Source organism: Chelonia mydas, chromosome 9 (genome assembly GCF_015237465.2).
Source record: "Chelonia mydas isolate rCheMyd1 chromosome 9, rCheMyd1.pri.v2, whole genome shotgun sequence".
NCBI classification, from domain to species: Eukaryota; Metazoa; Chordata; order Testudines; family Cheloniidae; genus Chelonia; species Chelonia mydas.
Window position 1 is genome coordinate 21,526,486 of NC_057855.1, and position 17,400 is coordinate 21,543,885.

A 17,400-nucleotide genomic window follows, 5' to 3' on the forward strand; every position below is an offset into this window, starting at 1 on the left:
TTTTGTTAGTGGCTGATACCACTAGATATTTGATATGGCCAGTGTCAGCAAGACTAGCTGGGTTCCAAGGCTCAGATACTCAGTGTAAAACTAAAACAAATATCTGTGTGTGTATATATATATGTGTATTTATTTGTGTATATAGATATCATAAGGTATCCTTCATAAGATATCCTTCCCACAATCCACTTTTTTAATTCTAGGTATTCCACTTCAAGTTTGAAATGGCATATAAACCCCAGGATTAATGAGTGTTTTTGCAGATAATTTTTATCTTCTCAGTTTAAATGTAATATTTCTTTTCTTTATTAAATGTTAGATTATTTGTACATAATCTAACATTTAAAAAAAATTGGGGCCTGATTCTCCGATACACTAAGGTTCCTCTACACCATTCTTGCAGTGTAAAGGTGCCTTAAAGTGGGCAGAAACTGCTTCCTGAGAATACCTCTTGTGTAGGAGCAGGCCCTCTGAGGCAGTGTATGCGTTGGTGGAAGGGCTCTACGTTGGCCCCAGTCCGAGCCCTCAGGAGGGGAGGTGTTGCGGTGTGGCCAGAGTACAGTGAACTGTACTGCACTACTTTACAGCTATCTGATGATTCCCAGGACCCACTGGGGGTGGGAGGAACCATGGGAAGCAGGGCATAAGTTGGAGTAACCTTGAGGGTGCTTTAACTTACATCAAGGACCAGGCAGGCCACTTCATAAGTGACTAGTGTAGAGCCAGCTGCAATGACCTTATTCCACCTGAAGACTGTTTAAGCCAGCTCAGTCCCCTTTTTGCTGTTTGAGCAATGCAACAATAGATGGAATATAGACTAGGCTCTAGTTCAGTGGTTCCCAAACTGGTGTTTGCGAACCCCTGGGGGTTCACAGAACATTACAGGAGGTTCGCCAGAAAAATTTCACTAATGGCGGCCAGAGGATCCGGGGCATTGGAGGCAACAGGTGGGACCCAGTTGCAGGACAGACAGCCCGAGCCCCAGGGAGAACAGGGCAGGGCAGTTGGGGCTGGCAGCCCGAGTCCTGCCCCCATGAGCGGGGGAGCCGGCAGCCCGAACCCCAGCGTTTCACGCGGGGCTGGCAGCCCGAGCCCCAGGGAGAGCGGGGCCAGGCAGTTGGGTGTGGCAGCCCAAGCCCTGCCCCTGTGAGTGGGGGAGGCGGCAGCCTGACCCCCGGTGCTCCGCATGGGGCTGGCAGCCCAAGCCCCATGGAGAGCGGGGCCAGGCAGCTGGGGCTGGCAGCCCGAGCCCTGTTGGTCAGCGAGACCTGCAGCCTGAGCTCAGTGGAGCTCAGTTGACCGGGGCGGTCAATAGGGTCCAGCAGCAGGAGTCCCACGGAGTGGGGAGGAAATTTAAACTTAAATCTCTGGAAATATTCATTTTTAGGAGGGGGTTCACGAGATTTCACAATTTAGTGAAAGGGTTCGTGGGCTGTTAAAGTTTGGGAACCACTGGCTCTAGTTCCATGTCTCTGGACATTTGCATTTAGAACTCCACTCTGAGAAATATATTAAAGCCATAGTTTTGTACACATCACATATATCATCCTGGAATATACCATACCTATTAAATTTGTGTAATGTACATATTTTGTTATGCTGTAAATACTTTCATCCAACTACACCCTTTTTGGAGAAACTATAAGTACCTGAATCTCTGTACTTTTTTGGAAGATGGCATAATGCCAGGAAACCAAGCATTTAAAAGGGAGTCTGCTGTCAATCCTTCAAATCCATAATTTCTTCTAAGTGTTTGGCGATCAGCAGTGCTGATCTGAGGGTAAAATGAAGCCAATGGTGAGGAAGAGTGAGAAACTGCTTGAAGAAATCACTGACAGTGAACTTTTAAGTTCTTTGCTTTAGTTATGGTTATCATACATGGAATGGTTATTTGTGCTACTCTTTAACACTATTGCAAATACTCTCCATAGTGCCCTCATGAAGAAATACAATTACCATGATATCTCTGAGAGCTAGATAAATTAGACTGTAGTTAAACATCGTAGACCTGCTTCATCCCTGATGTTTCAATTTAAGTCAGTGGAGTTACAATAAGCATAACTATATCCTCTGTAAATTATTCTCCAAACGATAACAGACCAGAAAGACAGATCAAAGACTACTGAAGGACAAGCTCCTTTCTATGAACACGCAATTTAATGGGAGCTAAGAATGTGATTCATGAAAAATATACACCCATAAGAATGTTATGCTAGATCTGACAATTTTAGAAGCTTTGAAAGTTCGGGACAGGTCTGGATTTGAATCCTCCAGGGAACAAACTGCAAGTCACAAAATAATAGAAAAATTATTGCACAGTCCTCCCTATCTCACAGTTTGTTGCAAAATAATGTGGGATTAAGGTCATAGGAAGCAACAGTGGGAGGGTTTTGGGTGCTGCAGGGCAGTGGAGTGGGAAGACTTTGTGTAGGCCTATTACAGGTTGTTGAAATGTTACACCAATAAATTAAAAACCAGCAGGATCTTATTAAAGGGAAAAAGGCAAAATACCACATTTATTGTGAATACAGAAAGAATCATAGTAAGCAGTTAGTTACAGCTATAACATTCCATTCAATCTCATATTTATTCACACACACACACAGAGGTTCTGCAAGGTTGTTATCATAGTTACCAGCCTTAGAGTTGCTCATGCCAAGCCACTGGCCAGGTGGCCTGGACATGAGGAGGGAGCAGGGCCTTGTCAGATGCTCATCTGATGCTCCTGGAAGTTGATTTGCAGAATCAGACCCCAAAGTTCTCACTTTCTAGAGTCTATTTTTATAGGAATTTCTTCCTATGCCAGTCTATGGGAATTGCTTCCTCATGCTGTTGCTGAATCAATCAGCAGATAGCACATTCCTGACGGCTCCGTGCTGCTAGATGTTATCTTGTTCTTTGGTTCTCCCATTCTTGAGGCTGTTGGGTGGATTCCAGTCTGCCCTTCAGGGGTCCTCTGGTTATTTCCACTTGACGCCTTCTTCAGCCGATGGACACTGGATTCTTAGGCTGGCACCTCCCCCATCATTCAGTTATTATCCACACCAAGCATCCATCCACATACATCCTCTATCTCTATTTTAATCACAATTGTTAATACAACAAAAGGGCGGGGAGTCTCTGAGTGCTGTTTCTGTTGTTAGAGTATTGCTTTGAGTCTCTCTCTCTGTGAATTGCCTTGAGAACAGACTCTGTCTTAGAATGTACTAACACAATTAGCAGCTTGCAAGTTTCACACAGAGGGAGAGAAACAGTACCAAAAACCAAGAGACCTCTTAATTAGTAATACCCTGGAATTTAAACTATGGGGAAATCAAACTCATTTGTGATTTTAATACAGAACTTCTTTTATATGATCCAACAGATACTGGTTGAGGGTTAGATGTAGAGCAAATGCATCTACATTGGGACTGGTACAGATATTGGCTTCTTTTTTTCCCCCTCCCCTTCTTCTCACACCCACAGGTTATTTAATCCTAGGTCAAAGCTGAATTGTGGTGGAGAAATGTGGAAGAGAGGGGTTCAGCTCTAATGTGTTTGGATAAGAAATGAAAAGGGCAATACAGCAGCAGGAGAGAGTAAGGAGGGAGCAAGATGTTCTTTCTTCAGGCTCCCATTGGGTCTTAGACCATATAATTTTGCTTTTCCCCTTCCACCACCATCAGTCAAGGGCCTGACCATTTGTGATAATTTAAAATCTCAGGATGTTATCTGTAAAATGTGAGCTAAACCCCAGTATTTTCAATTTCGATAAATAAATAAATAAATAAATTTCAATAAAGATAATTGCATTCTGCCAATCAAGGGGCTCAATTGTGCCTTGAAGACACTGGCCCATATTGAAGGCTTTTTGGAGCTATAAAACTCCAAGAAATATTCTGCACACTGCTTTCCAGATCTCCCAGATGCACAAGGGGAGTGACTGGGAAGCATTTATAAGTAGTTCTGTATAATAACGTGCCTTTAAGTGCCTTCCCTTTAAGTTATGAGACTAATGCCTTGGTGTTGTTATAGTGGTAACTCTTCCATGTTTTGTACTATTTGTACAGATAGATATTATGGTTAAGAATATAAAGCTTCTTTCATAAATTTCTTTTCACTTTCTAAAATTTTCAGATGATGGCCTTTTCAGTGCCCAATAACTCAGAAACACTGGAACTTTAAATATACTAACTATATTATCAAAGCAGTATGATTGAAGTCTTCAGCCTTTTGCTATCATGGCCTTTAGTCACACTTTTGATATGTTTAGAAAACTTTTTCTGTGTTCTACCCTCCTGGTACACAGTGGTCAATAACTGCACATCTGAGTATTTAAGTCCCTGAATATAGTTGCCAGTGCAATCTTCTCTCCTTCATCATGTCAATGTGTGTAATTATGATAGACATGTTAAGCTAGGACAACTTGAAAGAGGGGAAGAGAGTGAGGAATTTTAAGTGTCCCATTGAAACACGCAACACAATCCTTAATCACAATAGGAGGCTTTAAAATCTGTCTGAAAATTAAAACAAACTGAGGGAGACTTCTTTCAAAGACTTACACAGAACAGGTTATGAACAGCAGGAATCATACAAGAAACTCAGCAGCAGAAGCTTCAGCAAAAAACAAGGGAGGAACTTTCCACACTAGCAAAGGAAGAAAAGGCACTTTTAACCCATTGACCTCTTCCTATTCCAATGATGCAGCCACATTCTGCTGAGGACAGTCATAAGCTGAACAATTAGAAATATTGCAAAAATGAGCTAGAACTGAAAACACTGATGGAATCTCTTGTTTCTCTGACTCAAAATGGAAAACATCAATTTGAAATGTAGTCACTTTAAAAAAATAAGCTATGAGCGCTGCCATTTTCTTGTGGTTTTACAATCATTGTTCTATTTTTTTCCTAGGCCATTACTGTAGTAAAGGCCTACATAAATAATGGAAAGCAAATAAAAATATTTTCTCTTTAATCTATTAATAGTCATGAGAGGAAAATCTCTCTTTTAAGTGTGATTCAGTTGCACTCGCTGGCCATTCTATTGGTCTATGGAGCCACAGTCATCCACACATTTGTGACTGTTAAACTTTATTCCTACACAGAAATAGTTGTAGTAATCAACACCACTTACTTTGAAAAAGCTCCAACCCATACAAAATGCAAGCACCTATCTAGTTAACAAGACAGGTTCTTGTGAGCAATGTTCCCTCTAATTTTTGACAGGCCATGTGTGCAAAAAATTTCTTCTGTGCAAATTTTTGTGTGCGTGGTGTTTCACCGTGTGCACGGGGTTTAAGATCTGTGTGCACGCGCACATGCACACAACTTAGAGGGAACAGTGTTTATGAGTCCATCATCCCAGTGCAGTACTCTCTACATCAGTGATGGGCAACCTGTGGCCCATCAGGGTAATCCGCTGGTGGGCCGCCAGACCTTTTGTTTACATTTGGACAGCCGCCCACAGCTCCCAGTGGCCGCAGTTCACCGTTCCCAGCCAATGGGAGCTGTGGGAAACGGCGACCAGCACATCCCTGTGGTCCGCACCGCTTCCCACAGCTCCCAGCGGCGTGGTCACTGGGAGCTGTGGGCGGCCGTACAAATGTAAACAAAATCTCTGGCGGCCGGCCAGAGGATTACCCTGACTGGCCGCAGGTTGCCCACCACTGCTCTACATTATCTCCCTGGTGAACAGAGAACCAAATTTCAAATCTGTCCTGGACTCCGGATACAAAAACCATCACTTGAGTCTGCTAGCACTAGTGACTTGAGTTGGCTAGCATCACTCAGTGAATAGGTCAGACCTTGAATGAGCTTCGCGCAACAGCTGTGTGCCCAGTCCCCTCCCAGTCTCCTATGGCCCCTCCCTCAAGAGCTTTGAAATCACCCAGGGGCCGCACTCATCCCAGCTAGGGTGCCTCTGCCTGTGGGGCCCTGGTACGGCCGCCTTGGTGTCATTGCCAGCAGGTCCCCTAGGAGTCCCTGGTACTGCCCCTGTAGAGCCCCTCTGCACCACACCCCATGAGTCACCCTTCCCCCCCACCTCCGTAAAATCTGTTATGGAGTCCCTCTCCATCACTGGGCATTCGTGGCCCACCTTACAATTTCCTTACCCAGATGTGGCCCTCAGGCCAAAAAGTTTGCCCACCCCTGACTTAGGGTATCCACTGATTGCAAAGAAGCTACTGTTCTGTCTCAAACTAATCCCACTGTCACTGGGGGAGGTGCAAATTTGATGGAGGTAAAGGGGAGTTGGATGGAGGTAGAAGAAGTGACTCAGACTTGGGAAAAAATAAGAAACAGTGAAAGCTGAGAGCCCCAGTACCCTGCCATCCCCAAGTGCTGGTTTCTGCATGAGCGCAGGGCTAGGATAAGCAAAATGCACAGTTTTGTTCTGTGGTTATTTTAAAAACATAGTGAAAAGTTTTGTAACAATAATAAATAAAAACAACAGCTACTAACCGCTTATGTGCCTCCTCCCCCAAGGCAGCGGGTGCCGCACAGTGTCTTGCCCCCCAGGCTAGAGACAGAGGGAGCAGCCTTCGCAGCTCCCAAGGTACGCGCACAGCAGCCAAGTGGGGCGGGAAGGAGGATCATGATGACGTTGTTGTTGACTTTTAGCTGACTCACCAACTGAAAAAGCAGCCGCTGCAGGAGCAGGAGGAGGAAAAGGGCACCCCGCGCCCCCGCCCTCTAAAAATCTGGGGCCCAAAATGGCTGTCCGGCTTCGGGGGGAAACCCCGCTGGCTACTGTGAAAGAAGCACTCGCTCCGCCACCCTTCTCGCCGTCGATGCCTTCACCCTACGTGTCTCCGCCTCGCTCCCCACGTCGAGCGTCTTGTCCCGTCCCCGCCTTCTCACCTCCGCTCCCTCCTCCCCTCCCCCAACTCAGCCCCCTCCCTCCAAGTTCTTCTCTCCCATTCGCCGCCGGCCCGTGTCTCCACAGCCAATCAGAGAACGCGGCCCGTAGGGGTGGGCGTGGCCTCGGCCGGCTAGATCGAGGCTACCTCCTCCTTTCCCCTCCCCTCCCCTCTTCCCTCCCACCTCGGCTCTGTCCCTTTGCTGGTTACCGGCACATTTCGCGGCCCAGGCAGCCGAAGCTAGCGAGCGGCCGGAAGGAAGCCAGGAAGTGCGGAGGCGGCAGTGGCAGCGGCGGCCTAGTGGCGCAGGCCGCAGCGCGGACGGGCAGGGAGTGTGAGTGAGTGAGGCGGCGGCGCCGGGCAGGGGATCCCGGCAGGCCCGGGAGGAGGCCGCGCTCCTTCTCTCCCGCCATGGCCGACAACGAGAAACTAGATAACCAACGGCTGAAGAACTTCAAGAACAAAGGCCGCGACCTGGAGGTAGTTCCCACAGCACCCTGCGGGAGGGGCCGGGCATGGCGGCGGGACTGGGCCGCTGTGCTCTGGCGTCTCTCCTAATCCCGCGCCCGGCACCACCGCCTCCTTGCTGCTGCTGTATCAGCCGAGGGCCTGCTCTGGGGCTGAGGCCTGCACTGCCGGCTGGGGAGGGGAGGGAGTGTCTTCCCCTTTCTCCTCACGGGGGAAGCTACTGAGGTGGGGGTGAGCGCGGACGGGCTGAGCCCTTCGCTTCCCCAGCCGGGAACGGGCTGTCTCCTCCTCCTCACCCGGACAGCTGTGGGGTGAGGGTGGCTGGCCGGAGTGGGGAGTGTCTGCGCTGACGAGGGAGTTAAAGCCTTTCGGCATTTCCTTTCCCTGGGTGTCTTCCTTTGCTGTACACCAGGGAGAGGGAGAGGAACAGGGCGGCTGCTGACGGGTGTGTGGATATGGGGAGTAGGGGGACCTTTCTCGTCCTTCTCTCTGTAAGAAGCTGGTAGCCACTGACATGGAAGGAGTTCCACTTACTCTTAGCTCTTCCTAGTGCGCGTGTTATGTCTTTGCTTCAGGCTTCATGTACTTTATTTTACTGCTTCTTGTCAACCTGCGATACTGGAGGGAAGGCTTCACCCAGCACGGTAGCCGGGTTGTTTCAATATTTAATGTATTTGTGGAGTACCTACAGGGCAATGCATAGTTAAAATGCAAAATATTATTTATAAACTGCTCATTGCCCTAACGCAGGTGCAGCTATAGCACTATGGAAACAGTTAAAGTACAGTTAAATATATTTTGTACAACCTCATGTTGATTTGGCACTGTTATGATTTGTGTCAAGCACCACCTGGATGTCAACCACATCAATCCACCCCCTTCCCAGATAGTGATGAAAGCAGTTCTGATTTAGGCCAACGAAGACCCTTACTGAAAAGTGTCCTGTCGTTGATTGTCCTTGTTTCAGCTACAGGAGTTGCTGCATCAATATCATATGGGACAGAGACAATTAGTCAAGTACACCAGTCCTAAGCAATTCAGAGTTTCTTCATAAAGTATATTCTATTAAAATCAGTTCCTTGCTCCCAGTAGTTTCTGTGTGGAGGTCTAGTTAAGATCCCAGAACACTGGCATAATGTTATCTGCATGAAACACCACTTAAGTGGGCATCTGTTCTCTGCTCTAACTTCAGTTTCTGAATGGGCTCAACATGTGGTAAAGCATAGTATAATCTAACTTTGAGATGACACATAGGCATGGGTAGGACTATAGGAGATCTACTTTTGAAAGTATAGGATGCATTTGCCTCTCCTTCACTAATCGGGGTGGGGGAGGAATCTCTGCTACCTGGGCATGTAGGAATAATCCAGGATCCAATAATGTCTAGGTTTTGAACCTCGATCAGATACACCAATATAATTTTTTACTTTTTTATTTTCCTGAAATTTTTGGGGATGAGAAATAATGAAATAATTGAGTGTAAAGCATTCAGGGAATAAATGATTAGTTTAATATTAAAGGATTCAGAAAATGGGGTTCTCCTGTCTGTGTAGAAAGTACCTTCCCCAATGAGATGTTCACTGGTTGCTCTCCAAATATTAAAAAACCCAAAAAACAAAAACAAGCTGTATTATAATTCCAGAAATGGTATTGTGAAGGTTTTTATTTAAAACTAACCACATACATTTCATTCTCTTCTGTATATTTAGTATGAAAAAATATAATTGAGTTCTCTTAAATCACTACTACTACTTCTGATGCCTAAACATTGCATCTTAATGTTGGTTCTCTGAAGTTGTACTGTGTATATATGTTAATTCTGAATCCTTCCCACAAAAATCATAGGCCTTTGTAATTTGGATAACACACAGAAATGGAATGTGATAGCATGTCTAATTTTAGTTATTGATTAAATTTTAGAGACACATCAATTTAAAGATCACCCTCTTCTTGGAAAACTTTTTACCTATATTTGTTTCAAGTAGCCAGTAAGATTACTATTATTGAAAGCATCTAGAGAAAAATATTTCTCTTAGCTTGTTTATTTTAGGCATTTTATAGTAATTTAACACTGTTTTTCTTCTTTGAGGGGGAAACATTTTAAAATAGGAAAATTTGTAAAACCACAAAAATTGGCAGGGGGATTTAGTGATGTGTAATACATGTACATTGGCCAGACTGGACAGTCTCTACCTAAAAGAATAAATGGACACAAATCAGATGTCAAGAATTATAACATTCAAAAACCAGTTGGAGAGCACTTCAGTCTCTCTGGTCACTCGATTACAGACCTAAAAGTGGCAATTCTTCAACAAAAAAACTTCAAAAACAGATTCCAACGAGAGACTGCTGAATTGGAATTAATTTGCAAACTGTATACAATTAATTTAGGCTTGAATAAAGACTGGGAGTGGATGTATCATTACACAAAGTAAAACTATTTCCCCATGAAGAAAAGGAGTACTTGTGGCACCTTAGAGACTAACAAATTTATTTGAGCATAAGCTTTCATGAGCTACAGCTCACTTCATCGGATGCATTCAGTGGAAAATACAATGGGGAGATTTATATACACAGAGAATATGAAACAATGGGTGTTACCATACACACTGTAAGGAGAGTGATCACTTATGATGAGCTATTACCAGCGGGGTGGGGGCGCCAGGGAGGAAACCTTTTGTAATGATAATCAAGGTGGGCCATTTCCAGCAGTTGACAAGAACGTCTGAGGAACTGTGGGGGGGGGAATAAACATGGGGAAATAGTTTTACTTTGTGTAATGACCCATCCACTCCCAGTCTGTATTCAAGCCTAATTGTATCCAGTTTGCAAATTAATTCCAATTCAGCAGTCTCTCGTTGTAGTTTGTTTTTGAAGTTTTTTTTGTTGAATTGCCACTTTTAAGTCTGAGGTCGAGTGACCAGGGAGGTTGAAGTGTTCTCTGACTGATTTTTTGAATGTTATAATTCTTGACATCTGATTTGTGTCCATTTATTCTTTTACATAGAGACTGTCCAGTTTGACCAATGTATATGGCAGGGGGGCATTGTTGGCACATGATGGTATATATCACATTGGTAGATGTGCAGGTGAACGAGCCTCTGATAGTGTGGCTGATGTGATTAGGCCCTATGATGGTGTCCCCTGAATAGATATGTGGACACAGTTGGCAACGGGCTTTGTTGCAAGGATAGGGTCCTGGGTTAGTGGTTCTGTTGTGTGATGTGTGGTTGCTGGTGAGTATTTGCTTCAGGTTGGGGGGCTGTCTGTAAGCAAGGACTGGCCTGTCACCCAGGATCTGTGAGAGTGATGGGTCGTCCTTCAGGATAGGTTGTAGATCCTTGATGATGCATTGGAAAGGTTTAGTTGGGGACTTATGGTGATGGCTAGTGGCGTTCTGTTACTTTCTTTGTTGGGCCTGTTCTGTAGTAGGTGACTTCTGGGTATTCTTCTGGCTCTGTCAGTCTGTTTCTTCACTTCAGCAGGTGAGTATTATAGTTGTAAGAATGCGTGTTTATTCCTCCCTCTTCTCTCCCCCCCCTTCCCCCGTCAACTGCTGGAAATGGCTCACCTTGATTATCACTACAAAAGGTTCCCTTCCCCGCCCCTCCTGCTGGTAATAGCTCATCTTACCTGACTGCTCTCCTTACAGTGTGTATGGTAACACCCATTGTTTCATGTTCTCTGTGTATATAAATTTCCCCACTGTATTTTCCACTGAATGCATCCGATGAAGTGAGCTGTAGCTCACGAAAGCTTATGCTCAAATAAATTTGTTAGTCTCTAAGGTGCCACAAGTCCTCCATTTCTTTGTACAGAGTTTAAAAATCTTCTAAAATTATTAATTTCAGGTAGGCTGTGTGCCATTAGTGTGGTGGTGGGGGTTTTTTATCTGCTATTAAACGAGCCTTGTGCAAAATGAAAACATTGTTAAGCTGTTAAGTCTTGTTAAATTTTAGAGACTGACCTCTCTCTAACAAATCTTGGAACATATGCTCAGTACTTAAAATAACTACTGTGGATGATCATTTTTCATACAATAGCTCAGGCTTGTGACTATCATTCTTATTTATTAACTGTTTATACATCACATTTTTTCATTACAGCATGAAATGTATGGCTGCATTTAGTCAAATATTCTGCTTTAGCAACTGTTGATGATGTTTTTTGACCTAGTTCGTAATGCAAATTTAATATTGCATTGTTTTTAGAAGAAAAACATCTCTTCACGTCAGAAATGAATTTTTGATTATTCCAATACTGTAGTCCCTTGCTAAAGTTAGCCATTTATCCATTAGTTTTTTTTATTACAAAATTTCAGTTGGTCTTCTATCCCATAGTAGAACACCCAAAAAAAGACACCAAAAAGTTTTGTATAGATTGCACAGCTACCTTTTGCATTTGTTTCCGTGAATGCCAGATTAATAGGTAGGTGTAATGGTCCCTAAAGAGTAGCGTTCAGGATGTAGTAGTGGAAAGACTAGAGAATAAAGATTATTTATGATTCAGTTTCAAAAGTTTGTGCTTCTGTTCTGTTCAAAGTCACACATTGGTACAGCTGTTAATCCCCAGTAACTTTAGACTGTATTTAATTGGAACGTTTTAAGTTAACAGGCTTGTTATTTATAGCATTTTTGTGTTTTAGATAGACAATAAAAGAAAACTTTAAAATGTCTAATTCACATGCTTGCATGTGTACATACATTTCACGGCCAAGTTCAGCTTATACGTATGAACTTCTTCAAGTACTACAGAAAATTAGTTGGCACTAGGTTTTTATTTGTATTTTGTAAACTTTCATAAAGTCCTTCATACAAAAGCATGCATGTATGGATATGTTGCATTCAAAACGTGCAGTTTACATATTCAGCTGAAGTTCTGGTGACTGTAAGGGGTAATGCATGACACTATTATTGTTCAGAAAGTGTCTAAAATTCATCTTTGCACAGATTTTTACTTATATGCCCGCTTGTTTCCTCCGGTTAGTCTGCTGTCAATGTCATCCTGATCTCTCTTCTCAAAATCAATCCACTGAAAGAGGTCATAGCATATTAGCTCTTACATGTTCATACTGTCTCAGTATTCGCCATATAGAATACTAGAGTACTGTACAAAGTATAATAAATCGATAACTCCTAAATCTTGAAAAAGCTTATTAAATGTTAAGTTGGATCTGTGCAGACAATATTTAAAATTACAGGAAGAAGTGAGCCTTCACAGAAAAGCGAACTTTATCACACTGACCTTTTTTCTCTATAGCTGTGTTAACAAAACTATATATAAATTACTGTGTATGTCCATCTGCCAGGAATGAAATGGACAGCCGGGTAAGACCGGTACATAAGCTTCTTCCTTAGTCTTGTCATCCTGCCTTTTGCACTGGAAGCATGGGTCATATGCCTGTTCTTTTTTTTTTCTTTTATGCTTTCTTTGAGTCAGAGAGGTGAGCTGCTTTTCCATTTACTGTGAGTATAGATGAAATACCAGCCTATTCTATTTCTGGCACTTCCTCTGGATATAGCTCTGTAAGCCTTGAAACCAAACATTGCGTCTTGCCTCACTAATACCATTTTGAGGCTGTGTATTCCCTAAAGGAATAAACCAGTAGTCTAGAACCAGGTTAAGCACAAACAGTTCAGTGTCTCCATGCTAGCTCTGTTGTTTCATGTTTTGAACCCCTGCAGTTTTGTCCCACTCTGTGCTAGCACAGTTGCATTGCTCTCTAAGCAACTGTGGCAGTTTCCAGAATTGGTGTTTTGTGGAAAATTTTGAAAGTCAGTGGTTTACTGAGGGACAATAATAAAGTATGTAATTGAAAAGTTTGAGCTATTTGTGCTGTTAGCACAGAGTCCACTGTCCACGATAGTCTGAAACAGTTTAATGCTGACTGTAGACAAGACCTGAGAGTTTTTCAACAAGAAAGAAACTGGTTAGATCCAAACAGAGCTTTAAGTTCCTCTATCCTGATGGTCATATTGGATGAGCTGTTTAGACCCTTAGTAATTCTTCCTTTGTAGAGGATACTCCTACAGTGTACAGCCCTGTGTTTCTTGAAACTGCATATTGGGTCTTACTCCAAGTTGGTGACAGTAAGCCAATGTTGGAATTATCGTGTTAGTATCCAACTCTGGGTAAAGATGCTATTCTTCCTGCAATGTAGCATTGCTTTAGTTCATTTGCAGGACCTAATTTATTATTATGCACATAGAGGGGATTGTAACTATTAACAGTCCCAGTGAGATCATAGGGAGACTTTGTGTTATTTTGAAAGCCATGGTCGAGAGTAAGGATAGAAATTTACCTGGTCTCTTGTCAAGAAGGCCCCAAAATGATATATTCATCTGCCTATAGGATCTTGATTGATATTTAGCTTGTTAAATGACGGCTGGAGCTCTTATCAAATGGGCAAGATTGTGTGGCCTTTGTTTGAGGAAGAACCTCTTAAATTGTCAGGCATCAGTGCTGGGGTCGTGCTGCCTGAACATGCCTGTAAGGTGTGATCTAGTGGTGTCACCATTACCTCTCTGGTGTTCCTGCTGTAAGATTTGTCAGTGCAATTACTTGTAGTGGTTTGTTTGTTTTTTTTTATTTGCTTTCCTTATCTCTGGATAGACAGCAGCATCTTGAACACAAATAAATAATTTGCCCATGAAATACTGAAACCTGAGGCTGAGGGGGAAACCTGGCTGATTGCAAGAGGATAGTAGGGGATTGTCTGTCATAGCACACCCTCAGTGTGACATTAGTCCTGAGTACGCTACAGAGAGTGCAGGCAAAAGTCTGTGGAAGGCAGATGCCAGGGGTGGGGAAACTGTGAATCCTGGATTTGGAGCAAGCATCAGGGAACCATCTATGGCAAATTTCTTTCCTTTTAACATGTCTGTTTGGTTCTTACTAATATATAAGAATATGCAATACCTAAAAAATTAAATATGTGCCCCAAAGTGGAGATTGAACTTTCAGTCCTAGATCCTGTGTTGCAGCCTAGAAGCACCCAGTTAAGGAAAGGACTGCAAAGATGGCTTTTGTGTTCTGAACTGAGTCGGTCCCATAATTTAGCACAAAGAAAACCACTCTAAATTCCATTAGCCATAGTTGCGGGGGATCAGCGTGAAATAAGGTTGCCCCCTTCCCTCAACTAGGTCTGTAATTTGTCAGTGGTATGGTATAGAGTAACTCTACAAGAGGATCTGGCCTCCAATTTCCTAAACTCAAATTCTGCTGCACTACTTCTGCCAGAAATCACTTGTATAGTCTTGGCTTTCCAACAGAAGTAATATAGGTGCAGAAGAGATGGGTAATGCTAACATCACAGCAGGTGTGCATCTGCAATCCAGGGAGGAATTTGGCATTTACATACCATAGTGATGGGCATGTTTGAAAGCTGTAGCCTGAGATGTACCACGAGATGACACCTCCATTTAGTGGATCAGTTTAACAAATGATCGTATTTGTAAGAGAAACTTTTATCAATGCTGGTGTATCATGTCATGCCAGTAAAGAGATTTGAATTAAAACTGTTACAAAATATTAAACACTGTATATATTTTCAAAGTTCTAAACACTATCACTTATATTACATTTATTTGATTCACAACTATTGTGCATATATTCCAATAAAAGCATGTAAATGGATAATTATAACTTTAGTTCTTTATCTCATCCTGTGTGTTGTAATAATTTGTCACCAGTTCAGATATAGAAGAGAAACCCAAATACTTTGTCAAACTGACAGTTGTTTCTTGTCTTTCTACTTACTAGGTCATGTTACGGAATTCTAACTATTGTTTCCATATGCTAATTTATCAGTAGTATTACATGTCCAATAAAGTTATTGCTTCATGTTCTCAAAACACGTTGAGGTGTCACCTTGTTTTACTCTATTTGCAGTTTGCTTTAGACAGTTCCCTTTGGTTCTCTTTACCATTTAACGTCATGTGGAATTGCTGAGAAAAGCTTATTTTGATAATAGAGCTGGCGTTATTTAATAACTGAATATATTTCTGAAATTAGCAACCTTTTTCAGTGTACTGGTAGTGTTAAAGATCTAGCATTACTGTTTGTTTGTTATAGGGCATTGCATTTTTGTAGGCTTAACCTTGAGGATTGCAACATCAGCTCTTCTATAAATCTAAGCTGTACAACTGGACTTCCTATTCAGTTATTTTAGTAACTTCAGTATAAAAATCCTCGTTTTTTAATTGATTGCCCTTTTATATTATATGTGCTGCCTACTTCCTGTTTCTAGACCAGTGGTTCACAAACTTGTTACGCCGCTTGTGCAGGGAAAGCCTCTGGCAGGCTGGGCCAGTTTGTTTACCTGCTGCATCCGCAGGTTCGGCCGATCGCAGGTCCGAATGGCCGCAGTTCGCTGCTCCAGGCCAATGGGAGCTACTGGAAGCGGCAGGTAAACAAACCGGCCCGGCCCACCAGGGGCTTTCCCTGCACAAGTGGCGGAACAAGTTTGGCAACCACTTTTCTAGACTATGGTGCTTTTATGTTGTAGGACACAGTGTACTTATGGACTATGGCTCTTGTCCAGTTGTCCTGGGTGATGCAACTGTGTTACATAGGGTCTTCTGCTGTGTTTTTGATGCATTAAGCCATTATAGTTTCTGAATCCTGTGTCCTATGATGTCTGTTACGCTTTTATTAGTGTTTCATTTTTTGTACACCAATATGTAAGATAACTTTCCTGTGTTCTACCTCCTTGTAAAATCTTTTTTTTTTTAAAGCAACATTTTGTAACATGCTTGACTATGAGAGTTGAAGCAGAGAATAGAACACATGGTTTAATTGCGTTAGGTATGGTTTTGCTTTTGCTTCTCGTCGTGTGCCTCATTCTGAATTGGTCCACAGGCAATGAAAGAATCACCCAAAGGCCAGAGAGAGCTTGATTAATTTGTCTTGGAATGGGAAGGAACTAGTTAGTGTTGCAATTTTTTCTTCCCCATTGTTTTGTTCATCTGCCTGGCCAAAAAGGAAAAGTCACTCTGTAGCAGTAACAGGTAACAAACTGGATGTCATGTGTCCTACCCAGCTCTTCTGAAACAGTTTCACCTTATAGTGAAACGTATTACTTTTACAGGAATACAGGTGATTATGGTTTGTATCTGTCACATTTAAACTTCAAGTCCTTGTCTTTAAAGCTTTGGCAATTCCTTTGCTCTGCATAAGTGTTACTCCCAGCAGTTTCCTTCTCCTTTTCCACGCTGTTCCTCATGCTTGGAAGCCATCACCTTCTTGAACAAGTCAACCATTCTTTCTTCATTCAATTCTCTCATTTAAAACAGTTCTCGGTTCTCCTTTTCTAATTCACCATAGAAACAAATTGTTAAGAAGCAACTTGAGATCTCATTACAGAAAGAAACAAAAACTTATATGTTGTCATTTTTGCTAGATCTTATTAAAATTATATGTAATAGCTACAGTTAAAGTGACAGTCAACCTGAAATGAAGAGTTACAAGTATTTTCAAGTACTGCATCAGCACCTAGATCATCCTGCCAATTTCTGTAATTTTACAATCACATTTTCTATTTTCAAATGTTTCTCTCCCCTGTGACTGTGTGAAAGATCCAAACAAACAAGGAATTGACTAATCAGGAAATGTGGTGAAACTGACTACACACAAAATACTGATAAATGCTCAAGTAAACAAACTGAAAATAATTTCTCTAATCATTCTGTTATAGTAATTTTAGTTGTATTTGTAATATAACAGTAAACCATTTTCAAACAGATGTTTTTTCTAAGTTGAATATTTGTCAATGCCCTTTATTCTAAACTGTTCATGTGTGCAGTAACTTAATAATCAAACTTCTTAATAATCTCCTTCGCTAATATCTGTTTATGCACAAGTGTGTGAAATTTTGAATTTTTACTTTAAACATCTGGAAAAATCTGACACATTCACAAATGCATATTGAATTATGCAGGCTCCTTTGAAGCCTTTGGATGCACTCCGGCTATGCCTGGTCTACAGGAGCCCTGGTCTCAGCTGAGTGTGTATCAGGACAGAACATTCTAATTCTGTCTGATAAATAGATCTATATTACAAAATTTGTTTTTCTTTTTAAAAATATCTATTTTTAC

At 42.3% G+C, this 17,400-nt stretch overlaps 2 protein-coding genes across 11 annotated transcripts in view; one reads left to right on the forward strand and one right to left on the reverse strand.

The window, feature by feature from the left end:
• Positions 1-6,845, reverse strand: part of B3GALNT1 (beta-1,3-N-acetylgalactosaminyltransferase 1 (globoside blood group)) — a 53,338-nt gene extending 46,493 nt beyond the window's left edge. For 4 of the 9 annotated variants that reach the window (XM_043522277.1, XM_037908511.2, XM_043522271.1 and 1 more), the window contains exon 1: positions 6,441-6,837. The gene's annotated coding sequence lies outside the window, so the exon portion shown is untranslated. Of the gene's footprint in view, positions 1-4,541; positions 5,481-6,440 lie in introns of those variants that run through there. The other 5 variants (XM_037908515.2, XM_043522275.1, XM_037908518.2 and 2 more) reach the window with 5 other exon arrangements.
• A 21-nt stretch (positions 6,846-6,866) lies between these two features.
• KPNA4 (karyopherin subunit alpha 4) overlaps positions 6,867-17,400 on the forward strand; it is a 59,673-nt gene continuing 49,139 nt past the window's right edge. Inside the window, exon 1 of one of the 2 annotated variants that reach the window (XM_037908341.2) lies at positions 6,867-7,318. In XM_037908341.2, coding sequence (XP_037764269.1) covers positions 7,250-7,318 — 69 coding nt within the window. In that variant the 5' untranslated portion in view covers positions 6,867-7,249. The remainder of the gene's footprint in view (positions 7,319-17,400) is intronic. The other variant, XM_037908342.2, reaches the window with a different exon arrangement.